The sequence below is a fragment of the Dermacentor variabilis genome, chromosome 4, assembly GCF_050947875.1.
Source record: "Dermacentor variabilis isolate Ectoservices chromosome 4, ASM5094787v1, whole genome shotgun sequence".
In the NCBI taxonomy this organism is placed as follows: domain Eukaryota; kingdom Metazoa; phylum Arthropoda; class Arachnida; order Ixodida; family Ixodidae; genus Dermacentor; species Dermacentor variabilis.
The window spans coordinates 38,267,617-38,295,234 of record NC_134571.1 but is presented as its reverse complement, the minus strand read 5'-3'; the positions used below and the strand labels follow the sequence as shown (position 1 = coordinate 38,295,234).

At 48.1% G+C, this 27,618-nt stretch overlaps 1 protein-coding gene across 1 annotated transcript in view; it reads right to left on the bottom strand.

Annotated features, from left to right (window-relative positions):
• LOC142578960 (P protein-like) overlaps window positions 1–27,618 on the bottom strand; it is a 367,306-nt gene that overhangs the window by 324,092 nt on the left and 15,596 nt on the right. Inside the window, exon 3 of the mRNA XM_075688702.1 lies at window positions 22,281–22,522. Within this exon, the coding sequence (XP_075544817.1) occupies window positions 22,281–22,522 (242 nt within the window). The remainder of the gene's footprint in view (window positions 1–22,280; window positions 22,523–27,618) is intronic.

Sequence of the window (27,618 nt, the reverse complement as noted above, 5' to 3'; positions counted from 1 at the left end):
AGGAACGACCCGAGCGGAGCTGGTTGAGGTGCCTTGGCGACAACGCGGTGAGCCGAGCTCCTGTCCTGGCGAGTGGGACCTGGGCACGTGAAGTGACCTGGCGTCCCGACACTGGACGTAAACTTGGACGAGCCTGACGAACGTGCGCGCCTGGCATCCGAGCCACGTGGAGGCAGCTCGTCTTCCCGGCGCCTTATCTGAGGGCGGGGATGCTGTTGTGCCATTACCACAAGCCCGGATTCCGAATCTGCAAGATGGAGAATTTTCTGCGAGCGCCCTTTGGACAAACCCGGGGCTGCGCCGAAAGGCACAGCGCCCTAATTCTCCCTTGACAAGTCAAGATGCTGAGCCGTCAGGCAGTGGTGTCCTCCGGAGAAGCATCGGCGGGCAACATGTTCAAACGTGTCGCCAAGTGCCAGACAGCCCGGCGCCGTACCTCCCCTTCCCTGGAGGTCACCGCGCCCGCCAGTTTTGAACGGGGTGGCCAGCGTGGTCGCTGGTTGGACCCCCTCCGACGACCGTCGAGTGCTCACTTTGTATTGGGCCGTTTGAGTGACAATGGTTTCTGGGGGCTTATAAGCCGCGGCGCGCCGCCTGGAAAACCGGATCCGCCGACCCACCGGGAGCAGAGTGCCGCTCTCGACTGGAGTGAGATGTGTCACGCGTTTTCGCCGGACGTCGCCGTGCGGGAACAGTCGCGTTTGCTGTGAGCTCTCGGCCCCAGTGTCGATCCCTTCATGTCCTGTATAATGACCTGTATATAGTGTATAAAGTCCCTTTTGTTATTCTCACCGACGCCTGACTCGGAGTCTTCGCTACCAACGCTCTGTCACGAAACGGGTGACGAGCGCTACGGGACCACCTCAAAGTCGTAACAGTGCAGACCACCCGTAACGCAAGCTTCCACTGGCACGGGCTTTATTGCGGCCCTCTCTCTCTCTCTCTCTCTCTCTCTCTCTCTCTCTCTCTCTCTCTCTCTCTCTCTCTCTCTCTCTCTCTCTCTCTCTCTCTCTCTATTTTTCTGCATGGTGACGCCAGGAATCGACGCGAAGCGTGCTCTATTCCGTTCCCACTGTTGTGGCGGTTCCACAGCTCAGATAATCACGTTTGCCTCCAGCAGCAAATAAATAAAAGGCTTTATGGATCAGTATTAAGAGGAAGCTTTAGCTCGAGTGCTCCTATCTAAATACATGTAAAAGGAGAATTCGTTTTTCTCGTCAACCACTGCACCAAATTTGACGAGGTTTGTTGCATTTAAAAGACAAACTTAAAATCTAGTGACTGTTGGTTCCGAATTTTTGAGTTAGATTGTCAGTTTTTTATTAAAAATTGGCAAAAATCGGAAATTTTCAAAAAACGAAACTATCGAGTTTACAACTCTGTAACTTAACCACTAAAAAGGATAATACAATTCTGTGAATTGCATCTAATAGTACATCTAAAGGGGACAAAATTTATATGTTACACATGAATATAAAAAATTTAATAATAGAGAAATACAACTTTTGCAAAACCGTTGTAACCAACGTAACAAATTCACGTAAGATGTAAAATGACATACTGAATTTGTCCGCTTTGAATGATCTAATGGATGCCGTTTACAGAACCGCGATATCGGTTCTTGATGCAGAGCTATGAATTTATAAACTTCGTGCTTCTATTTTTTTCAAACCCTCAAATATTTGAAAATCGTTTTAAGAAAATTCAAGCCCTAAATCGAAATTCCTCTTCCAACAGTCACTAGAATTTAACTTTCTCTTTCAAATGCGACAAATTTCATCAAAATCGGTCCAGGGGTTATCTCAGAAAAACGTTTTTGCGTTTTACATGTATTTGAATAGGCCGCGTCGGAGTTGGGCCCGAGCTAAAGCTTCCTCTTAAGACGACTCGTAATTGTCATAGCATTGGTGCTTGCGCAGCAGGGAAGCAGGTGGCGTTTTCTAATAGGGTGGGGAGATCATCATCACTGGCACGCTATTTAATTTTCGTTTGGTCTCAGAGCCGCCCACAGCCAAAATACTGCATGCCGTAGTACATACGACGATTTTTTTTTACGTTATTGTTCGTCAGCATATGGCTGTCGGGCTTCAAATTTGCTAATGCAATATTGCCTCTAAAATCGCTATTTAACACTTTATTAAATACTTTTGCTACTTGTGAGCCATATTTTCCACGGTGTTGCATTTGTATTGGCTGCCAAGCCTTACAGTCTGACAGCAGATGTGCAAATGCGCTTATCACAAGTTATCACTGCAGCACCCTGTGTTATTTGGCGCAGAAAATAAAACATCATGTATAGCTGCTACATGCGCGATCTCTGGGAACGAAAGTGAAAAGGGGGGGGGGGGGGGGAGGTGCTGACATGCGCGGTATCGAAGGCGGCTTTGCTGGTGCTGAAACATCACCCACTCCTACACCCCCCCCCCCCCTCCTCGAAAGTTTTCGATATCCTCGCCTTGCTGACTACACTCAAGCGGGGGGTGGGGGGTGGGTGGGAGTGGGGGGGGGGTGACAGTATACCTATGTGTTCCGGATGCCAGATGACCTAGCTACGCCACGGGACAACCCCCACACTTCTGAAGACACTTTCTCATAGACTTGTTCACAATAGGGTCAAAAGCGAGTCAATTCTCGCGATAAGGTAAGCCGCTAGGACGGTACTCGCTGAAAGCTTAGTAGTGTCGGAACCAAGCGCCGCGTTCTCAAGGAGGGGACCCCAGGGCCACCTCGTGTATACTCGATTATGGCCTGTTTATCTGTTTATATTGATGTTTACAAGCCTATTGAGTGTGTAGACTATCTCGTGACAATTTATGAAATTGTGGCCTTGCACTTCCAATCGCATACTGTTCATGTGATCTCAATAATTCAGTGATACAGAAGAAACATTGCCAGCGCGTCCACAGTAGTTTACAGAAAGTCTACACGGTGCCTAATGCCGTATTTCATGCATCCACCATAAATATGGCGCACTTTAGGTGAAACCAATGGTTCTATTTCTTTTTTCTTCTTCTCGTTCCCTTTATTTTATGACTCTTCCGTCCTACACTGCGTGCTTACATGCGGGAGAGGTCGCATTCTAGAGATCGTCACCAGCAAATAATGAAGCAAACAGTCCCGGGAAACGCGCAAGGTGGAAAACATGTGCAGGAAAATTTCGTGCCGGAGCTCCTTCGCTCTCATTTCGCAGTGCGCCTTGCACGGGGTCCCGCAGCACGACCGGCTCAAAAAACATGTTGTCCCCAAGAGCGACAATAAAAACGACAGCTGCGAGCGCACATTTTCACGGCGCACGCGGAACATGGATACGGATCCGTATCCGGTTCCGTTTTCCCAGCAGCCTTAAAGGTTCTGTGAGATCCTCGGGAAAATTAATGCCGTTTTAACGAAAGCTACAGCACATGGCCCCTGTCATTGTTCGTGTTTTACTACCAACGCTTTGGTTAAACGCAGCTCGTGCATTAAGCAAGCCCTCCAAGGTCGAGCTTCAGCTCTGAGAAGTTCATTATGAGTTAACACGAATGCATTCTGTCACGAACACTGCGTAGAGCACCCAAATGTTCCCTAAGATTGATTGATTGATTGATTGATTGATTGATACATATTTTAAGAAACAATATGCCTCCTACTATAATCCTGTATTATTATATAAATTTGTTACCAGACGAACGTCCGGTAGACCTACCGATCTATATTGCTATCCATCTATCCATCTATCTTGGGAACATGCGGGTTTTCATAGAGGGTCCAATCAGATCCTATAAAAACAATTAAATTCGTGGGTTTTACGTACCTCACCCATACTCTAATTATGAGGCAAGCCATAGTGTGGGACTCCAGATAAATTTTGACCATCTGAGGCTCCTTATCTTCAACGAAGTCTGAGTACACGAGCTTTTTTTTTTTTGCTTTTTTTGCACATCATCATCATCATCATCATCATCATCATCATCAGCCTGGTTACGCCCACTGCAGGGCAAAGGCCCCTCCCATACTTCTCCAACAACCCCGGTCATGTACTAATTGTGGCCATGCCGTGCCTGCAAACTTCTTAATCTCATCCGCCCACCTAACTTTCTGCCGCCCCCTGCTAGCTTCCCTTCCCTTGGGATCCAGTCCGTAACCCTTAATGACCATCGGTTATCTTCCCTCCTCATTACATGTCCTGCCCCGTCATAATCCCCGTCAAAACGCGGCTGCGGCAGCCGAGATCGAACCTGCGACCTCGGGCTCAGCCACGTAAGGCCATAGCCACTGGGATAGCGCGGCAGGTTTGAAAGGTTTAGGACAAAACGTGGTAACGAGTATACGCACTCCAGACATTTATTTGCTCATATTGGTAAAAAAATTAAATAGTATCGTGAAGACGTAAATTTCCCAGATAAATATAACCCAATAATTAAACAAAGCGGTTACACCGTGTCTGAGCCACCTACTGTAACTGCATGGATGCGCGAATGCACGCAGTAACATTAAGTGGTTGAAGCTGTCTCGGCATCTCGGCAATCGGAGCTGTATATTGCACACAAACGAGATTTCGAACAGCATGAGAGCCCTTCCGAAACTTTCGAATTGGGGAACCCCTTCCGAAGCGCCTTTGTATGCATATTTCGATCTATACCGAAATGAGCGCCTTCAGCAGCTATAGAAAAGCTTGGTGCGCACTGTTGCGTGTATGTGTTTGCGTGCGCGCTTGTGCCTGTTCAGTGCCGCTGCATAGGGTGAACACGAAGCTGGCCTACAGATAAGTGGCGACACAGTGCGTGGAAATTGTAAACTACGGCGTACGTATTTCACGTAACCAGTCACTGAACCGCACACAAGCTTGGATAAACCAATGGTGTGTGCTTGAAAGCAAATAGTAGGCGGTCATACGTTCGCCCGAATAGCCAAACCGAACGGCATCAACGCGACAGGAAACCCGCCAGCATATGTTCCTGACTCGTTGATGCGCGTGTTAATCGCTAAATAAACGAGGAAGTTGAGAAAAAGTAAAGAAAGCAAGGTGCAATACATATTCTGTGTACGGACGCGAAGTTCACGGCGCATAGCCGCATGCATAGCCGAAACCACTTCCGGCGCGTGGCTTCTGAGTACAGACTATACACCTACGGCAGCGCCTTCCATTGGTGAGGTGTCGCTACATATTTTAACTGAAATGTCCGCATCTTCTTGTATTGTGCTTACATTTTTGTTTCCACTCGTAAAGACACTGCTCTGTCCCGTCCCTATTATTTCCCTGCTCCTCCCCCAGTGCGCGGCGCCAAATCAATTTTTTTTTAACCGGTCTGCCTCCCTCCACTTTCCCTTTCATTCGCTTCTATCACTTAAAGGGACTCTAAAGAGAAAAATAATTTGAGCTGTAATAGTCATTTACCCTATTGCGTAAAAAAAGTCATCGATGATTACGATACTCCCTAATGCGAAATTTAAGCGCAGCTCTTACGTGTTTTCATTTCGCGATACAGTGGCTGGCGCAGACAACGTCTCGCGTGGCACGTTGTAAACGGAGGGAAAGATGGCGCGACTGCCTCTCTAATCGGGCGATCGCGAGAGGCAGCGCGTGGGTGACGCGTGGGCGTGATTCACAGCAGCCGCCGCAGACAAACATCCACTCGTGCAGCGCTTTGTTTCCATGCATGGTATCGCTGGACGCACTCGCTGCATGCCTTATCGATGGCGTCATCGGTGAATAGAGGACGGCGCGTTACTCTGGCGCCATCTCCTTGCGGTCGTCACCGCAGACCCCGCCTTGCGCGGCTCTACGATTTTCTTACGCTTTCGCCATACCCTCCTCCTCCGCTTTCCTCCTCAGGCTCTCATCACTATTGCCGTCTTTCCTCCACCGCTGCCTTCCGCGTTCACTCGTTCATCCTTCGCTGTGCTCGTTCGCTCGGTTAATTCGAGGACGTATTAGGGTAGAGGCTTCGGCGAGTTGGCCGTTGTTCGTAACGGCGGCGTTTGCGTAGCGCACGAAAGCAGGAAAGGAGGGACAGAGAAAAAAGCGCTCTTTACTCGTCCTTACTCGCCAACACATTCACAATGAAGTATAAAAGCGGCTTGGAAACAGAAAAATCTTGCATCGCATGATAGGTTAACATTTGAGGGGGAAAAATAACTCACCTTATCATATTCACATCGAAAAAATATTTTTTCTTCTTCAAAAAATGGTCGAGATAAAAGGCGGTTGGAAAAAGAGAGTACGCCAGAGTTAAATTACATATTAAAACATACGTGCTGCAGTCTGTTGATAGAGCTATATAGTGCATTCAACTCTACAGAATGTAGATAAGCTAACAAGTAAAAATTCCTCCCGATTTCGAAAAATTACGAAACTGAAGGAAAGAATAAATCATTGCTCGACAGGCGTAAGAACTGCACGCGGTTTAATATTTTAGGGTCCTGGAATTATGAAATTTCGGGCCGAACCATTCACATGGTGGCGGATTGGCCAACGAAGCTGCTTCTGCCACTTGGATGACGCAGACTCGAACGACCTCGCCTGACGCTTACGAGTGGCCTCCAGTGCTCCATCTTCCATCGGTAGCTTGAGCTCGACGCCGATGACTAGGCTCTCGCACCTGCTCTCGCTGACGTGCTTCGAGGCCAAAGTCATTGGCCGTATTCTCCGCTTTCTCGTGGGCACGTTGCCGCTGGTTATAGTCGCGTCTCGGCTGTAGACGCCTCTCGTACTCGATTTGTTCTTAGGCAGTGCGCACAAAACGTGGACTTCCCATTTTTTCCAGTTTTTTTGGGGGGTGGGGAACGGGGGGGGTTCGCAACTAACTGTTGCAGCGGTCTACGGCGGCAATGCCCAATCCGCTTCTTACAAATCGCGACGGCTACCGCGACGAACATCGCCGTGTTTTCCCGCCATAACTGCCGTGCCGTTGCAGTGAAGGCAGGCACAGCCGGCCGCAACAGCGGCCAGCGTGGGTGCACTCACCCACTGCGCAGGTGCGGCGTGCAATGAAATCACGTGTCCTTTTTTTTCTTCTTCTGCGCCGTACTATCATTCGTTACTTTTCAAGGGAAGCTTGTATTGCCTCACTAATGTCGGCGTCGGTGTTGGTTTTGCCGTAGGGAAAAAACCCAAGCCACGCGAAAATAAAAGTTGCCTGTCGGGTTGGGAGACCACCACGCTAACCGATTCAGTCACTGTCGGTTCATCATACGCATCCTTTAAAGTGGGGTTTCCCTGCGGAGGAGGGAAAAGGTATGATCGGGTGTCCGCTCGCCTCGCGCCTGCCGTTTCCCGCCAGTTCAGGCCCACCAGTCAGACGGGGAGGCCGCGTTTCATTTGTTCAGCCGAAGAGCAGGCTGCGTTGAAGGAACGGCAGCGGGAGCGGGCCCGTGAACGTGTTCATGCTCACCGGGCAAATCGAGAGCTTCGGCAAGCTGAAGTCGAAGCGCAACAACGCCGGGCTGATCCAGAGGTTCGGGCTGCATTCGCCGAAGCACAACGACAGCGCCGAGCCCCCGATTCACTAACCAGCCAATTCTCTACTAAAGCTAACCACCCTTTCCCCTAGGGTGGGACAAGCTTCGTGTACACCCCTGTTCCCGGTATGGGGGGGGGGTCTCATTGTTTTGTTTTTGTTCACTTCACGGACGTTAGCCAGCCGAGATACCCTCCCTACGAGGCAGCACCGCCATTTTTTCTGTTCCCTTTACTGCCTCTGCCAGCCCAGATACCCCCCTACTAGATCACGCACACGGCTCATTCATACAGGCCTGTCAAGCAAACAGCTTCGCTCTAAAAAGAAAAAAGAAAAAAACTTCCTCTGGTAACGAGTTTTGGCGTCGGTGCAGTGTACAAGATGGTCGGTTACAGTGAAAACAACACCGCTCCGCCATGCACTCTTCCGAGTAGCATTTCCTCATGATTGCTTCAAAATCTTGTACGCCAGCGTAGAAAAGCAATAAATTTGTTTTTACACTCATTCCGACGGTTCCCACGCGCATTCATGGCTCTTATAAAACGTGCGCAGAATATTCCCACTTAGTAGTGACGGTGAAGAAAGCATCAAAACTGGGAATGACGAGACTAGCGTTTTATTGGGCGAACCAGTGCCCTCCGAAACAGGCTACACTCAAAGAACGGCGATAGCGGCAACACAGTCGGCGAACGCCGAAAATCTGATCTGCCGTTTAAGCGCGTCGGCTTGTATACATGGCTCATCGAAGGCTCCAGAGTAATCGCTGGTGCCCGCGTGCCTTCCAGAAAATTCTACACAAGTCGTGTCGCACATGCAATCAGATTACACAAGCTTCGGTGACAACAGACAACGGGTAGAACCATCGATAACATTTGAGAACCTTCGATACATGGGGGCGGACGCCTACCGCGCTGAGCGATATTTGTTAGACGGTGAAAAGCGGTCGCCCGAATAAAGAAACAGTACACGTCTCAATAGACAGTTTTTGTTGGGCGTCTGCAGCAGCTCTGCGTACGCAGCAAAGCCGCGGAGGCGTCAGTGCGCATGCGCAGTACGCAGGAGCGCGCACGTTATCTTGCATGCGCCCGCAGCTTTTCAAAAGCTGCTTAGCGTTCGCTGGGAACTCAGCGGGCTTTCCGGGTTCTCGCGTGTTCTCGCGTGTCCACGAAAGCGCATTTTTCAATATCGCGCTTGCCGACGCTATGACTGCAGCTTTTGGCTCGACTTCGTGGCGGCTGATATTAGGCAACTTTAGTTGGGTGTCCGTAACCACCCACGTCCGCAGCGCGCGTGGCGAAGAGCGCGCGTACGATACGGCAATAGTTGGCCGGACGCGAAAGTTGAGGATTGATGACTTGCATGAGTAGAAACCAGTAGTGTGCTACTCAGCGCCGCGATGTGCCACCTTCTGAAACTGTGCAGCCAATATCAGCCGCCACGAAGTCAAACCACAAGCCGGAGTCATATCTTCGGCAAGTGCGATATCAAAAAACGCGCTCTCGCGGACACGCGAGAACACGCGAGAACGGCCCGCAAAGCCCGCTGAGCCCGCGAGATACCGTGCGTGCTCCTGCGTACTGCGCATGCGCGCTGACGCCTCCGCGGGTTTGCTGCGTAAGCAGTGCTCCTGCGGACGCCGAAGTAAAGCTGTCTATTGGCTACACAGTTCCAGAAGGTGGCACATGGCGGCGCAGAATAGCACACTACTGATTCATGCGCGTGCAATTCAACAAACCCCTCCTCAGCTTTTGCGTCCGCCCAACTATGGCCGTATCGTGTGGGCGCCGTTCGCTACGCACGCACAACTGCGCGCGCTGCGTACGTGGTTGGCTGCGGAGGCCCAACTAAAACTGCCTAATATCTTAATGCTTTTATACGGTCCTGCCGAGAAATCATATTCGTTGCTACCTCCGTTACAAATATAAAGAAACCCGCGTTGAAATTAGCGTTTCGGCAGACACAAAAATATTTGGGTGCGGGAAACAACGTTTCAGTGGGCACGTGTATACGCAGCTCGGTGAAAGCGATCAATGCAAATCACCTAAAGCGACTTGCAAGAGACCGTAACATGTTCTGTGTTTTCAATCCCACGCAAATATTCAGTTTAACTATAGCATGTCTGGATGCTGTCAGCAGCGTAACAGGATACATACTGGCGCGTGCTTTTGCCTCTGCCGTCTGTTTTAAGCTAACGCGCCCCCGCTTGAAGGCCATTGCGTTGGCGACTTTGTTAATTGCTAGCTCTCGTAGCACTAACTTTATTTTTTTTTTATTTTCTTTCGCAGGTATGACCGTGTGTCCCACGCACTCAATTTCCGAGACAGACAGAGAATAACCCTAAAAAGGCTGTTTAAATGTCACAATTTATACTGACTTCCCACGATAGAAATTTCATTGGTAGTAGGCCGTTTTGAATGTCATCCCCAAGGAACTAGAACGAACGAACGGTAACAAACATGATTACAAACAAATGGCCTCAGATCCGGAACGTTCGGCATTTTCACAGCTAAATATACGACGTGAGCCTGCAAGAAAACAAATGAAAAAAGAAACCCAATAGCACGAACGAGTCCACACGCCCAAAAGAGAGAAAATGACTGCACAGTAACCACCGCCGTAACAAGCAATCAGCGGGCTCGCGGTCTTATTTCAGTGTAATGACATACCATACGCGCAACTGTATACGTATACAAAACCATGTACATTCGCCGCAATAACAAGAACCGTGTAGCGTGGGTCCTCTGCGGAGGATATACGGATTAATCAGCCTCAGGCCGTCTATATATGTGCGTGCGTGCGTGCGTGCGTGCGTGCATGTGTGAGTGTGTGAGCACGTGTGTGAGCACGTGTGTGCGTACCTTTCGCTGTATAAGCGAGCATTTTCTCCTGCCATCCCTCAGCGTGTGCAATCAATTTCATGCGTTAAAAGCTGAACACAAGTAACAGCTAAAAAAAAAAAAAGGTCAGAGCTATTAGAGGAAAACTTCGTTGAGCTGAGGTCGCCTATCACAGCCAGCCAGTCGAAAGACGGGTAAGTGAACCGCAATTGCCAGCATGCGACGGTTCTGTGAGAATCAGAGCCACACACTGGCGCCACGCCGAACGCAGCAAGTCCGTGTCCTGCGGCAAGTTGCCGGAGAAATTCTCGCCAGCCTTCGATGTGTATAAGTACATATATGTGCGCGGAGGCGACCACGCAATTAGGGCTGGGCGGAAGCCCGCGCGTACGGCGGTTTTCCTGACGCTTTCTTTCCCCGCGAGAAGAATGAAACTTGCAGATAGAACAGCTCTGGTGGTCGGGGCAGTTTTACAATTTCATCGCACGATCAGAATCGGAAACGTGCCCAACCTCCTCCGCACGCTACCTGCAAACGGTCCTATAGGCGAACTGAGGAAAGATTGCTCCCCCTCAAGCTCTAAACGTTACGCGACGCGAGAGCACAGCCCTCGCTTTACCTGGTGCCCTCTCTACAGCTGCCACTTTGCCCTTCTTTTTTTAACCTCTCTCTATCTCTTATTCCGTTCACTTTTGGGCGGAATTAATTATTACAGTCGCCAAGTCTGAAGGCGTCGGACGATATAAGGAGCGGCGTGTAAGTCATGCGGGACGACCACCGCCTTCCAAGATGTCTCTAACAGGCCGGCATCTTGGAGACAAACAAAGGATCGCTTTCCGCACTGTCGCGAAACACAACGCCCGGCGCATTCTGAAGGATGTGGGACGAGACGGCTTGGTCCCTAAAAAGCAACGGATTCCTGTATACCGAGCACTCATCACTCCACGAGGCGGTTGTTTTTGTCTTCGCCTCTCGAGAAGTGACGCAAACGGCAAAGAGCGAAACAGTATACCACGCCGACGGAAACAAGAGCGCATGAAACACGAGCGTGGAATGTCACGCCTGCGGAGAATTACGACCATCGTAATTTTACGGCGGCGCCTTTGATCACCATCGGTTACAATTCGTCCGTGCGACTTGGCTGCCAAATGGCACGGGATGGCTGACGCTCCAATACGATAAGCAGACAATTTTGTCGAAGGTGCGCCCCTGAGATTCTGGACATGTCTTATGTGGTTCGTCACGTGGTGACACTGTCGACGGGGAAGAATGTGCACATGAATGCGAATGTTTCCGGAGTAGGATATTCACAAATAACACAAAAAAGAAAAGAAAAAAGAAGGCGGTGCAACGTACCTGACGACGACCGATGGGTTTTTATGGCACAAGGGCCACGGAAGGCAAAGAGCGCCAGACAATTGTATGATGTATTCGGTGGAGTGGTCGATGTCAAGTGGTGTATGTAACGCGACTGTAAAGTGGACTAGAAGCCTTCGCTGTAAAATGCTAAAATATTGGTTCAAATCAAATTACGACAGCGGCGTATTCTGATATGTTGGACGAAAATAAAAGAAATGTTACAAAGAGGTGACATACTAAAATATGGGAGCTATCACAAGCCCTACTGCCTCATCGAGGCCCTTCGAGAGTAAGGGTCTGGAAGAATGCGCTGTATCAAACGCTATCATCGCAAAAGCGCCTTCTCAAGAGAGGCCACGCTATGAATTCTTGGGGCTCATGCCGTGTAGCAAGCGGGCTTCAATTGAAAAAATCGAATACTGTTTACGTGTTGAACAGTGCTTCCTTGCCAGGAAACACTGCTGTATGCAGAGGGAAATGTCTGTAAGCCAGAGGGAAGTGTTTTCTTCCTTTCAGCGTCTGTTTCTTGGTACTCCGATAAGACGTGGATGATGGTCAACTGCATGGCTAGTGCACAGAAGCGAGTAAAGTTCAATTATTACATGATCTCTATGCTTTCGTAGAGACATCAAAGCTTAACTATGCTTAATGAGTCTGTAGGTATAGTTGCCTTCTGTAAATTTATTTGCATAATGTTTTTTTACAGCTGACAATAACGCATATGCCTCAGCCGTAATGATGCTGGTTAGTGGGCATAGAACGGCTGATTCCAAAAATGATGATCTAACTGTGACGTAGGACACACCCGCATGTGACTTTGATGAATCTGTGTAAAATTCCCAGCATGAGTACTTCGCTTACAGTTCTAGAAAGTGCATTCGAATGTGTTAGTATGTAGTGTGCTTCGAGACTTCTACAAATGACGTGTCACATTCTCCAATCTCCCAGTGCCACAGCGGGAACGTCCTTGTTGGGGTCTTCAGACGGTGTTCTAGAAGTGGGACAGCCATTTTTTCACTAAGTCTTCCGACACTCAGCTAGGAGGGTTGTCTGAATGTGGGGCGATTACCAAGCAGCGTAGCACACGTCATGTCATTTATAGCTGCATAGCAAGGATGTTCAGGGTTAGAATGCACTTTCAGGAAATACACAAACCTAGAGCATGATCTTTGAAGTTCAAGTGACCACTCAATTGATTCCATCCATAGACTTGGTGCATGACTTGTCTTGAAGACGCCTGTGGCCAGGCGGATCCGTAGATGATGAACAGCGTCGAGTACCTTTAGCGCGCTCGATGCGGCAGAGTGATGAACTACAGCGCTATAATCCAGACGACATTTTATGAGACTCTTGTATAGGTTTACCAGACACTTTATATCACTACCTCTTGTTGCGTGCGAAAGAACTCTGAGAAAATTCATTGTCTTTAGACATTTATTCTTAATATACTTGGTGTGAGGTATGAAGGATAGTTTGTAATCAAGCATGACACTGAAAAATTTGTGCTCTGTATGCAGAGGAATCCGTTGTCCATCGAGTTCAATATTAGCATTTGAGACCGAGCCTACACCCCCTTGTAAAAAGGACGCAGGAACTCTTCTGCGGATTTAACTTGAGCCCGTTTTCATAAGCCCATTTCAACACCCAGTTCAGGCCAAGCTGAACCTGCCTCTCGAGAATTTAAAGATTACACGATTTGAAACCTGTTTGCACACCGTCAACTGAATAAGATCTCGTACTTGGAAAAGAGTACAACTCTGTACTCCACCCTGCAGCACCCCAGTTTCCTGGAGAAACGGCCTCGAGAGAGCATTACCAATTCTGACACAACATGTGCGGTTAGACAAGTAGCTTTCTATAACGTTAAGCATGTTTCCGCGAATACCCGTCTCCGACAAATCTCGTAATACCCCGTAGTGCCACGTCGTATCGTACGCATGTTCCATGTCATGAAATATAGACACAAAAAAGAACTACTTGTGAATGAAAGCGTCATGGATGTTTGACTCCATGGATTCGTACGAGATAGTCATTTGTAGAACGATCTACCCTGAAAACACACTGATCAGGGTCATGCATTTTGTTAGATTCGAGGAAACATATCATACGGTGATGTATCATCTTCTCGAATAGCTTGCAAAGACATCTTGCAAGCGCTGTCGGACGGTGACCGTTAACTGAAGATGAATCTTCACCTTGTTTCAATATTGGAACTACAATAGCCTCTATCTGCATTGAAGGGAGATATCCGGGAGCCCAAATGGTGTTAAAAAATGGAAATAGTGTTATTTGTGTGTCTTCGTGCAAGTTCTTTTATTTATTTATTTATTTATTTATTTATTTATTTATTTATTTATTTATTTATTATGTCTCAAAGGCTCCTGAACAGGACATTACATGAGGGGTGGGCACAGATTGGAAAAAACGTCGTGTCAGGTTAGGTAATGTGACTTGACAGATGGTCTTCTATGGCAGCTTTGAAACGAGTAATGTCAGTGATGAGGGCGATGTCAGAAGGAAGGATATTCCATTCACGGGCTGTGCATAGAAAAAAAGAACGTTGATACGTAGTGGAATGGGCGCGTGGTAGATACACAGCACTAGAATGCGTGTGGCGGGAAAAACGACGGGCTGGAATGATGATTTGGTTACCTGTGGGCTGTAAATGAAAGAACCTAAAAATAAAAGAAGACGAGCACTTTTGCGGCGGGAGGTGAGCGAGGGAAGACACAACCTCGATTTTAAGGCTGAAGCACTTGTATTATTGCAGTAGTCAGAAAGAATGAATCTGGCAGCTCGGATCTGAAGCGATACAATGGTGTTAATCATATTAACCTAATGGTTAACATAAATAGCACAAGCATATTCTAGTTTAGTTCGGATTAAGGTTTTATGTGCAAGTAGTTTGACTGAGGGAGATGCTGAGGACAAGTTACGGCGTAGATAACCTAGTAATCGGTTGCAAGAATTAGTTAACTGATTGACATGATGGGTCCGAAAGAAGTCACTAGATATATGCACTCCTATGTATTTAAATGTTTCACACTGTGTTAAAGTGCAGTTGTTAAGGGAATAGGACGGTACTACATAATTACGACGTCGATGAAAGCACACGTGAGAACACTTACTGACATTCGGGGACATGTACCATTTGCTGCCCCATGCCTGTATTTGTAGGTCTTCCTGAAGAGCGGATCAGTCTAAAGCATTTGTTATTTGTCGGTATAAAACGCAATCGTCCGTGAAAAGGCGTGTTCATGTTTGATCACGCTCTACCCGATCCTGTCAGCTCCGGGTGCAGAGCTCAGACATGCATTCCATGAGGCTCTCAATTTGGCAATGCTGAAAGGATAATAATAAGATTCACTCGGTTTGCATTTCCAGTCCAGTGCCTTACGTTCCACTATTTCATTATATTTAAGAAACGACTTCGAATAATTCACTGGGCTAGTGCGCCCGAAGGGCGTCGCCTGATCTTTTAAGGTTTTCTTTTATTCGTCGACCAGGAATAATAGATGGGATTTCCGCACGTTAAGCCTTCTAAGCCCATGCCAAAGTTTCGCCTCATCTGCGTAGGAATTTATGTTTGAAAGAAACTCTTCCTGCTCGTTCTCCTAGCTTGCCGTCGCATCCGCCTTCCCTAGGATTTAATGTGTTTGAACTCGATCAGATTTTCATCATTTGGCGATTGACGGAGTTGACCCCATGCTTTATTTCGCTTTCTTTTTTGCGTGCCTGCTTGCAGTCTTCATTCCAGCAAGGAATTCATCGTTTGTTCGAACAAATACTTCCTTTCGGAATGCATTTCTCTAAATGCGGTAAAAGACGCTACTGCGTCATCTATACTAAATTAGTTGAAAAAAATCTCGTGATAACAAAGTCGATTCCTTAAAAACCTTCCAAACAGTTGAGGCCAGTTTCCACCTAGAGTCATGAGGAGGGGAGTCATCTTGTATTACTAAGCTTAGAGTTAATCGAACGTGGTCACTTCCGCATGGATCTTTGATGACATTTTATTCGAAGTTGAGAAATAGGGATGCAGACCCGATCGACAAGTCTATCGATGAATATGAATTGTAATAAAGATTATAATACGTTGGCCCCTTCTTATTGAAGACACATGCATCGGAATTTACTAAAAAATTTTCTAATGAATCGCCCTCTCGCGTCGCATCGCGAGTCTCTCCCCATCGTGTTGTGAGCGTTAAGATCTCCCACGAGTATGTAGAGCTTGGGAAGCTGATCAATAAGGTTATACAAGTCTGTTTTCACGAGATGATGATACGGCGGTATATAAATGGAACATACAGTTACCAACTTGCTGAAAAGAATTGCCCGAACAGATACTGCTTCAAGATGAGTCTGAAGGGCGACTTGTTGACAAGCTACTGACTTGTACGCAACTATTGCTACACCGCCAGACGAGGCATTTACCTCATCACGGTCTTTACGATAGCTGGTATATCGACAAAGAAAGTATGTGTGTGTAGGTTTCATATGTGTCTCTTGAACACAGAGCAACTTAGGTTATGTTTGTTTAGGACTTCTGTAATGTTGTCGAGGTTATGATGTCCTTTGAGATTCCATTGCGGTATTTGTGTCTCCATTATGAGAAACATTTTTTGTGCGGTGTGTTGAAGAGACGAAAATTAGATTGCGGGCCCTTTCCAGACGCCATTACACGTGCTTTGACTTTTTTTGCAGCAATAGCTAGAATCTCGCCGCGGTTGTTGTGTTCATCAACTCCTGCGAGGCACTAGACACGCGCTCTTGCAAGCGCTGTGTTTGACGTGAAAGCCTCGACACGTAGGACGAGACCTTTGAGGCCACCAGGCCGGAGGTCGATGACCCCTTGTGCTGGGATGGTGGAGCAGCGCTAGCTGCAGCCGCCAAGAGGCGGCTGCAGCTAGCAGGCAGCTAGCGACGCTGGCAGTGAGCTGCCAGCGTCGCTGGCAGCTCACTCCGTGTAGGCCGGACAGCCACCGGAAGCGCTGCCCACTGGTGCTGCCCACTGACGCGCCACATCGGCAAAGCAGTTCTTTGGCATTGTTAGATACGGGACCTTTTCCTGAGCCCCCATCGAGTTCGCCAGACCACATCGAACCGCGTCACACCTAATTAAGGAGCGCAGAAGCACACCTACCACGTTCCCGAGGCGCGGCACGTGCAAACAAGTTGGCGTCCCCCACCTCGTGCGCAGCATGTGGAGCTGTTGTCCCACTGCTTGACGCTTCCTGAAAGTGTAGCGGGAGCCTGGCACTGTTCCAGGTAACGTGGGTCCCGAGGAAAGCTGCTTTGCAGCTCTGAAAGGTCGCTCGAAGACAACGCGTCTCCCCCCATCGACCTATTGTGACGGCACTTGCAAGCCGCGAGGCAACGACTGCCGTAATGCACCGTGAAGCCCTGGGAGCAATCCCCCCCGTCCGCCTTTGTGTCGGCAGTTGCCGACCAGAAAGGCAATACCGCAGACAAGTAATTCCTCGGACAATTGGAGCCCAAGGAGTGACCCTCCCAGCCGAGTGTGACATGCACTCGCACGGGCGCCTACCATTGGACGAAAATGACGACACCTGAGCGGGCTCGCCGATTGGCCGAAAATGACGCCACCTGAACGGGCTCACCGATTGGCCGAACGGGACGTGACTTCGAGACACTGAAGGGCTTAAAAGCCAGTGAACGGGAGCAGCAAGGGAGCATTCCTTCATTCATCTCTTTCGAGCTTCTAGCCACGAGCCGCAGCGTCCGCAGCGGCTCGTGGCTCGGCCTTTTCCGCAGCGAGGAGGAAAAAGCCGAGGAGAGGCCCTGACGTCACTCTTTGTGAAACCTCCGTGAAGCCTTAAGTTGGCGTTACTCCGCCATCTTGTTGTGGCAGATTCTCCTCCCTTGTTTACATTTCTCGCCTTCAGCGAGCAACCACGCCGAGCTGCGCGGACGTTCGAACGCTGTAGTGATCCGCCCAACGCGTATCACTTCCTACACACTTTTCTCCTAGCGCGCGAGCTGAGTATGGCTTCTCCTGAGTCTTTCCTTCCTTTATGACGTTGAGAATGAAAAGTATGAATGGTATGATTTATTGTGAGAGCCGCGTCGTAGCGACAACGTTTGATCGACGTCAACAAGAGTTTGAATCGCCTTCCAACTTTCTCATCAATTATAACCATCATCACCAACTACAAGAGCGGCAAAGTAAACATATTGTTTATCATTATTTCCTCACCATCATAGCCATCGTCCGCCCGATTCTCAGGTTGAATTATATAGTTCATTACCATCATCTGTCCCATTTTTAGACTGTACTATCTTTGGGATCAGCCCAAGAAAGAGGCTAGAAACAAACATACCCGATACGAAAAGTGGCTGTAACTAGCCAAGGAAGACAATGTCTTCGAAATGTATCCCTCATATTAATAAGATTGAGGTATAAGGGTTCGACACACGCCCCGGTGGAGTTGACATTTGTCCACGCCGGTTGCTCACAACAGCGGAGTATAGGCCTTAATTGAACGCTCTGCTGGCATGAGTCTTTCCGCTGTAAAGTCGAGTGACTTTAATCATACACGTATAGCAGAACAGATAATGCGGTGGACTGTATGTTTTACCTCGACATTTACATCGTCTATAATCTCTATTTCAGTTCGTATATTGGAATTTACTAAAATATCCAGAGATGTCTGAGACGGATAGATGGAAACACTGTGTGAGGATGAACCAGGTGCAGTGCCTCTGACAAGCTGGCCAACGTTCCGGTAGCTGTTTGTACGAGTCAATTCTTTTGGGAAAAGCAGCCTTCAATTGCTGGGGTGTGTACGTTTCTCGTGATTCAACGCAGGGTGTCACTGTTGATGGCGTATGAGTGCAAAGTAAGAAATTGAGAAGAGAATGAGCGCTTGCGTGTCGCGTTCTTTTGATGACTGCCGCCTCCACGAGAGACATCACGTGGCGCCGTAACCATCTTCACTAAGGATTCCATGGTGGCGGAGCAAGCCGCGATTGCTCTAGCCATCAGAAACAGTAAATGATATTTCATTTATAGCGATTACAAAGCAGCAATTAAGAGCATTGACAAAGGCTATTTCGCTGGAACTGCGGCTAAGGTTATCGCCAAAGATCGAAACTATCAAAACTGAAATCCGATGGTTTCCTGCACATATGGGGCAAGTGGACGAGACTTGGCTCAACCTCAACGAGGTGACGAACGACCTGGCACGAGGACTTGCTTGCCGTGCCGGTCAGAACCAAACCGACGCTCACTACCATTTCGGGGAGCATAAAGAACATTTACTAACGTACAACGACATCACTAAATACTACTGCTTGGGGCGTAGGCAACTCCCACTGCCACACTTAAAGTTGAACAGGGCTCAGGCAGTCACGCTACGTTTACTGCAAACCGGGACGTACCCAACTCCGTATTTCGTGAATAAAATCCATCCCGAAAGATAAATTAGAAAAGAATGTAACGTGTGCGATGGCATCATTGACATCACACACATGCTGGCGGGTTGTCACGCGACCTCGCCGACCCCCAAGAAATATGGTTTTACTGGCGCAAGATGACATCAAGCTCTTCACATCAAGATCAACTGCGGGCTGTCCGGAGGGTCCACGATGGCGCCATAAAGCTCGGCCTTACGGTGCCGACGTGGACGTGGCCCACCTCGGTTTTTTTAAGACCGGGCTTCAGAACTCTAATAAAGTTTTGTGAATGAATGAATGAATGAATCACGTGGCAAAACTTAGCTACCCAACAACCCGCCGAGGATAATAAAACGGCGTTTGACAAAGGTTTGCCAAAGTCGGCTTTGGGACACGTCATCCCGCGTTCATCACACGTTAATCCCCATTTTGTCATGATGATACTTCTATCATGCCAACGGCAACTAGCTACTTGAGACGATCGCTACGTGTGTCGCATGTGCGTAGCGTGCACAGCTGCGCGAGATCACGTGAGCGCGTGCCAATTTCCTTTACGCCAAGGACGCATGAACGAAATGGGCAAATTTATAGCATTTTATCAACTGCTCCACGAGAGCTTCGCTTCACATAGAATGCAATATATTCGTTGGGTGTGCATAACATTTATAAGTAGTCATCCAGCTCTAAGAGCTCCGTCCCACTGAAAGAGTTGATATCTCAAATCTAATTCATTATTCCCTCCGTACCTCATCCGGACACTCATAATCCACCCTTCAGAACTGAAAGATACATTGAAAAGTTGTACGCGTGATTGCCAAACAAGAGAAGAGCGCGCAGGCTCAAAGTTGCGTGGCGAAGCCGCGATCGTGTTGAAACCTTTCGCCGTTGGCTCTCTCTTTTTTTTTATTGCGATAAAGACTTGCCCTTAAGGCATAGTTCTTGATGCGTATATGTGTATTATATGTGTGCTGTGAGGCCTGTGTTGTGTATGAATTGAAGCAGTGTCCGCTGGCTCTCCCGCAAATGCAGCCACAGGCGTTGGGCCACGCTCGCGCTAATTCAGTCAAACTAAATGTCGATCCCATAATGCGAGAACGCAAGCAACTGCGGATGATTCAAGAGACGCAGCCGCCGCAGTCAGCGAAACAACACCGCAAAGAGACGCGCAACTGACCATGGAGTATGCGACACTTATACATGACGAGTTTGAATTAAATTCTAGGGTTTTACGTGCCAAAATTGTGATTTTAAGGCACGCCGTAGTGGAGGACTCTGAATTAATTTTGACCACCAGGGGATCCTTAACGTGCCCCCAACGCACGGGACACGGACATTTTTGCATTTTGCCCCCATAAAAATGCGACCGCCGCGGCCGAACAGTACACCGGCATTTTTGCATTTTGCCCCCAATAGAAAAGCGGCCGCCAGGGCCGCGATTTGATCCCGCGCCCTTGGGCATATAACACGGCAACGCCAAAGCCACTACGCCACCACGGCGGGTGCTTAAACGTCGAGCTCGAGTTCTTCATTTAGGTCATTTTTCTGACCAAATGAGCTCTACGGGCAAGGCGCAGAACGCTTCAATAAAGAGAAAATTGGTATCCACACGTCATGTAAAGGTGGCACGAAACCTCGCGAACCCGACTTGAGGATTTACAGAAGTCATTTAGGTTAGTTTTTGTACTAGCACTTCTTCAAGTTGCCGATTATTTTGCCCTTGCCTTACATTATACCACCTCAGCTAGCCAGAAGGTTAGCAGATGGTAGACTAACTGTTCAAGGAACGCAGTTGTATCGGTTTCGATAGCAGGATGGGAACTGATTCTTATTGAGCGGTAAAGGGTTTGATTTCTTTTGAGGAACCAGTGTCTGCTTTCTTAGTTTCGTGCCCCTTTATAAAACAGATGCCCAGTGTTCTTTTCGCGAATTTCTCTCTACAACGGCGATTATGGATGTGTAGCGAACATAGATTGTACTGTACATAGCATTTCCTCTCGAGCGCATTGTGAGCCGAATGCAAAAGTTGTCGCTTAAGAGCGGCAACATTACTGCGAATCAGATGCCAGGCACGCTTGCTATAGCTTAGCGGTGGCGTGCATTGCGATCATCGGCGCATGCACATTCCTTGCAGATAGATCGATCAAGCCTATGACCACGGCAACTTCACTCTGAGCGAATTAACATCTTCTCTCTGATCAGCATGCAGCGCGATTACCGTACACGCATGATTACCGAAGCATCTCAGATGGTGGTGTGGCAAGACCCGGGAATGCATAAAGCAGGTTATCTATAATCCTTTACAAAAAGGGCTGCTTTATTTGGAGAGCCTGGCATCCGAGCTAGCTAACTGGATAGCGTGGTATTCAAGTTTTTCTTTTATTTTTCATAGAAATGTTATCTTCTGCTCAAGCGTATATTTCAGTCAATTATTTTTATTTTATTTGTTTGAACGACTTCATCCTTCGGCTGTGACGATGGTGCCAAATTATTCGACAAACGTCTGGCACTATTTTATTCAGTTACTTGTAGGGTGACGCTGCCTGTTTCATTAAATATTTCCTTGTCGGTGTCTATGCAATTAGAGTTGACGGTGTCTATGCAATTCTCAGCGCTGTACCCAATGTGTCAGCGCCGGCTGGGCCACTACATCGGGACAAAAAGCAGCACTGTCACAACTGTGAAATGTGTTCCCGCCGCTAAATCGGGACGTTAAGCCACTCTATAGGTTAAAGACTAGAGTGACTAAATAAGGTCTAGTAAAAAAAAAACTCCAAGTAGCAAGACTTGTTTTCCATCAGCAGCTGCATCTGCAGAAAACGTCTAAAATATGCGACTGTCTAGTTGTGAAGGAATGGACCTTGTACATTATATTTTTATGTATATAGTTTATGAGGTAGCTGAATCGGTTCAGAGTACTGATCAAGAACGGTCTGAAACCAATCATCAATGCATACACCGGTAGATTCAGCTAACCAAAGTTGATAACAGCCATTCACATTACCGCAAACGTAGCGAGACGAAATCGCCGCACACTATCACAGTACAGGATCACGCGCAGTACACTATAAACCCAAATTCAGGCTAAACCCATTACTACAGGTACGTTATCCTTAAAAAAAAGAGGATGCACTGTAGCAGTGCTTTTGTCGCCCTCTGCTGCGATGGCTTATGAGGTCGGCATTCCAAAATAGTTCGCTCCGATAAGTGCGGTTCTGCGATCTACACTCACAGGGGCTGCCGCTGAGCGACGGAGTCCCTGGGCAGAGGAAACAGGTGCTCCCACTGCACTGGCGTCGGCTGCAGCGGCGGTGGCGCAGTGGGCACTCGGACCGGAGGCTCTGCGCTGCCCTCGAGCGTGAACACGGTCCACAGGCCGGACAGGTTGCCGAGCTCCTCGGAGATGAACGGCCCCCGAGCACGAACCCGCACCACGGGGTGGCCCGGCTCCAGCAGCAGGCTCAGGTTGTGAACCGCGCGCGCAGAGTCAAGGAATGACCAATATGACTGATGGGGTCCAACGGCCCAAAAGCTGCACATGGACAGTGTTCCGGCTTTCCTTTTTCTTTTTCTGCAGCTCGAAACGAGGCAAAAAAGAAACGCAAGACGAACGATACGTCCCAGCTTGGAGTTCGCACCGGTAAGCGTCGTTTACTCGGCGTCCTTTGGTATAGCCTCCATTTGAAGGATGACTAGCAAAAGGGATGCTGCTGCCATCATCAGACACGTGGTATATAATACGTTACGCTACTGTCCTGCTGCATATGCCTGCCTGCGCCCGCTGCTTCCCATTTTGCTGCCGTGCTTGCTGCAGTTTTGACGAGTGGTGACGATTGCTCGAGATAAGGGCGCCAAGCACGACCCGGCTCATTTGGAAGCAGTTACGCAGTGGCTCGGGCACGGCAGTGCAGCTAAGTCTCCACCTCAACAAGACGATTTACAAACCTGTGGCAACATACATCTTGAAGAAAAAGTAACTATTTCAGATTTCTGGTATAAGATATCACCAACTCGAGCCTTCTTTCGACCTAGAAGGAATATTAGGCACTGGCCATCTGTAACGTTACACTACAGCTTTGCGGACCATTACACTCATCCGTTATGCAATAGGCACCTAAGAATCAGCGCACGAACGGTTTCGCAATCCTCCCGCATGCAACCGGAACTATATTTGGTTAACCACCCTGCCTTTCTCTGTTCACCTTGAACAAGATCTTGGGACCATGGCCTCGCATATCGCAGCTACAAAAGGCCACAAAAGCGCTGCTGCGATATTTGAAAGCGACCGGATTGAGTCAGCGTCTCTGATCCGGACTGAGTGACCGACTGATATCTACAGTGGACTTTCTCTTCTTTTAATCTTTCCGTTCCCCTTTCCCTTTCCCCAGTGTAGGGTAGCCAACCAGGCCCAGTCCTGGTTAACCTCCCTACCTTTCATTTATCATTTTCTCTCTCTTTTCTCTCGACGAGGTCAAGAGTCAAACCCGCAAGCGCGTAGTCCGAGGCAGGACGTTGTATCTGTTGAGCCCCCGTAGCTACTTCAGAGAAAACTTTTCCTCCTGCATGTATACTCTGCACGGTCACATTTGTCTGAGCCATGCTCCAGTCAAGGGTTTCAGTGAGGGCTAGTTGGCGGGAGATCATGTCATGTTTAACAACGCGCGGACTGAAACTTTGAGGCAGAACAATGAAGCATGCAGGTCAGCCTACCGTGTCCTATGTTCTCAAATTCCGCATCTGACACGGTTCTATGGCACTAAATCTGCACCATAGTGAACACGCCCGGGATTTCAGAAATGTGCGCCAGTTTAATTAGGGCAACATACGTCACTGGACATTTTTTTCTAGCATGGTTTCTACATGACTGATTGCAGGGTGCGTTCAAATTTCGTCCGATATTGAAGCCTGTCTACTTTGGCGGCTAAGACGGCAATGTACGGCATGTGTAGGACCACTCACCAGCACTGGCTAGAGAATACAGACTAAATGATGCAAAACGTAGCTATTAAGCTGAGAAAAAAAACATAAGCAGATAGAAAGAGAGAAATCGTTGAAGAAGAAGGAGTGGGGAGGCTGACCGGTGAAGCTGAGTCCTGCTGATCCGCATAAGCCTACGGGGGACGGTGTGGGAAAAAAGAAAAGCCAACGCGGCTTTTCGTGTAAAACAGCGACTGAGAGAACTTGCGACAGCAATTTCGGGAGCCTCTTTCACGCGGGTGCAGCTGACGTGCACGTGCTTTCGCACATCGATCGCCTTTTCACGTGCACGCAGACGAACTTGCACCGATTGTGGCGCCGTCTAGCAAACACTAGAAAAATGACAGCTTGCCTCTGAGATATGCGTACACACATTTGTGCCGATTCCTGCCGTTTGTTATTTTTATTGCATTTTTAGACAACTGACGCATCAGAAGCCTCAGACAGGATCACACAAACCAGTACAAACTATTGGAAGTAAAATTTAATTTCATGACGCGTATTGGAGGCACATATGACATACAAAAGGCTTAAGACAAACGGCTCCAGGAACCAGCGCAAACACTGACCATAATTTGCAATCGCAAGTAAAAATGCAATAGTGCAGTCGAGCGGAAGGAAAAAAGCAACTTTTTAATTAAGAACAGTCGATGAAATCGGCTGCAGTAGTAGACGCGTACAATTCCGCGTATAGTGCGGTGCGGAAAAAAAGAAAGAAAGCGAGACGATGAAGATAAGCAGAGATGAAATGCACGTAGTGTGTGTAGCCGGCTAACATAGTACCCATTCGCTATCTATGCACTTCCGCTCATTGCCTACAGGGTCGGGGCGTGGAAAGCGGTGGCACAGCCAATAGAGTCCCCCCCCAAGGCAACTCCCAGAAAGAAACATAGAGTCAAGGTAACCTCCCCACATACACGCACAAAAACAAAACAGCACGAGCGCTCCGGTTGCACGCCGCACACACGCACTCAAGGCTCCCACAACAGACTGCTCTGCAAGCGGGCGATCGTCTAGTTGAACAAACATCATCCCATCAAGCCTATGGCGCCATGGCTCGTATTGTGAGCCCTGGCAGAGGAAATACGCTTACAAACGACAACGCGATACAGGCGAATGTCTTCCGATTCACGCGGGACAGCATTTCGGGTGGGCGTCTGATGTGAATGCACGCTGTCAGTTTCGAATCGCGGGCCCAGCGACATTGAAAAGCCACTGAAAAGTGATCTGTCTTTTTTTTTTCTTTTTTTTTTTTACAGCGTTTATCTTGCTTCCCAATTCATCTATGTCCGCAGGTCGAGAAACAAAGCGAGCTATCGGTGCTGGCGCCTACCGTTATCGGCCATTGTTTTCTTCCCCTGGGCCAAATATCTCCACCGATTTGATGCGACCTTCTGTACACGTGTAACTTGTCTCATTAAGGGCACCTGCTGTTAATCAGTTGTGCGCCGTCTTCTTTCCTCTGGCTTGTGTAGACAGCCGGGGCGCTTCGCGCACCCTACTACGCGCTACAAGGAAGCTTGTTGTTGGGCGGCTGGCGTTTGGCTGCAACGATTGGTTGGGCAACGCAAACGGAAATTAACAATAAACATACTTCTACGAAAGGCGCTGTCACCGCACGTGTCTCAGCGCCCTGCTTCTCTGGAGTGTAGCTTCGTTAGTCACGAACAACGGCAAGACGGGCGCCAACTTTTGAACGCTTCTCACGCACAAAAAAATGAAATACAATAAATAAAGGAACGATAACACACGTGTATGGATTAAAAAATTGTATTTTTTTAATTAACCATCAGTATTTTATTGGTAGCTTGAAGAAAACTTCTCCTACGCTTATTTTGTGACATACGGTGCGTTTCCGCCACCCGCGGGAACCACCACTTTTGTCAGGTTTCCCATGCACTAGATGTCGCATGTTCGCACTTCGTATCTTTTTGAGAGTGTGCCAGAGAGAGCAGTCTTTTTTTCACTCAGCGGTGTGCAGATATTTGAAACTTTCGAATAACGAATTGAATATCGTCCTATTCGATTGAGTATTCGAATAAAGTGGTCACTATTCGTAAGGACGAATATTTCTTTAATAGTTTCCGATTATTTCAAATCGTCAACTGTGCGTGATCAAACGAAATTCGAGCAAACGTACGGTATACTTCATCCCCTCGATTACGCACAAAACGTGTGAAGCTACGCAATGGATGCAAGCTACATTGCTCAAGGAGCCAATATTTGACGCCGAAACTGCGATCGTTCGCGCTCTCGTAAGAGTCCTGTTTATGTGAACGAACTGCTTATTGGTTCAAAATGCTCAACTTAGGCTTTTAGTAAACAACACTTCATAACGTGCAATGTAATGAGAGAAGCTTCGTAACCTTGTAAATATATATATAGGATTCGAATATCGCTGTACATAATGGCGAAAGTGACCATTTATTATTTGAAAACCATTCGAAAGCTATTCGACATTAGATTCTATTTGCTTCTGGCACTATTCACTCCGCCTTCCATTCGATCTCAAAAATTACGATTCACGCATCCCTTGTATTATCTTTCGTCCCACCTGTCTTCTTACACAGACGAATGGCGGCACACTATTTGACGCGACTTCTTTTTTTTTTTTCCTTTTCTTAGTGCAGAGATGCCGCATATGTTGCCCGTGAGAATGCAATTTGCCTCCTAGCGCACAAAGCCTGTCACGTACTCAATTCGATTCAATTCAAATTTATTTACCAGACAATACGCTGGTAGGCCCGCCGGTTTAACAGCGGTGAAAACGGCTTGGCCGGGCCCAGGTGACCGTTACGTGGGAGCAGCTGCCGCTATATGGCAGGTATCCCTGGCAGTAATTGCTGCATGGCAGAGAAACAGAAACTACGAGTCGTGCATATCGGTCAATAATATATGTGCCTGCTTGGGCCGACCTCTGCTTTTCTAGCAAATAAAGTCTATGTCCCCGTTTCACTCCAGAACGTCGAAGGCAACTGTACTCTGGAACTGGAGCACCGCTCGCACTGGCCGTGCCGAAAGGCATTTCGTACGCCTGCTTCTGCCTGCTTCGACGTCCTCGCGAAAGAAGTCGAAGACACGTCCGCCAGTGCTCCCTATTATCCCTAGCTCACGGGAAGCAGGGATTAGCGACAAGGAACACGGCACGCGAAACGCATACGCGAAGGGGGAATGACGAGAAGCGGAGCTCTTAGCTAAAAAAAAAAAGAAGAAGAAAAGAAAGAAAGAACGAACGAACGAATGTCCGATGAGCAAGGGAGGATTACAGAGTAACTACAAGGTGCTTAAGTCGGCGAGTGTATAACAAGGGCTGCAGCATGTGCTAACACACTGCAAGTCAACTTCAGGAGGAACGATGCAATAAAATCCGAACGCTGCCTGCCCATGCTTCCAGAAAAAAAAAAAAAACTAAACAATAAAACAAGAAAAGACTCGGCCCTGCGAAATTGAATGTCCAGCAAAGCTGTTGCGAAACCACCACTACAACTGTTGAGGAGGGGTACTCAGTGCTTAATTTATGGGTCGGGATGCTTGTTTTGAGCTTGTTCTTTATTGAAACGTACGCTGTTCTGCACGTTGTACGCGTGATTCCA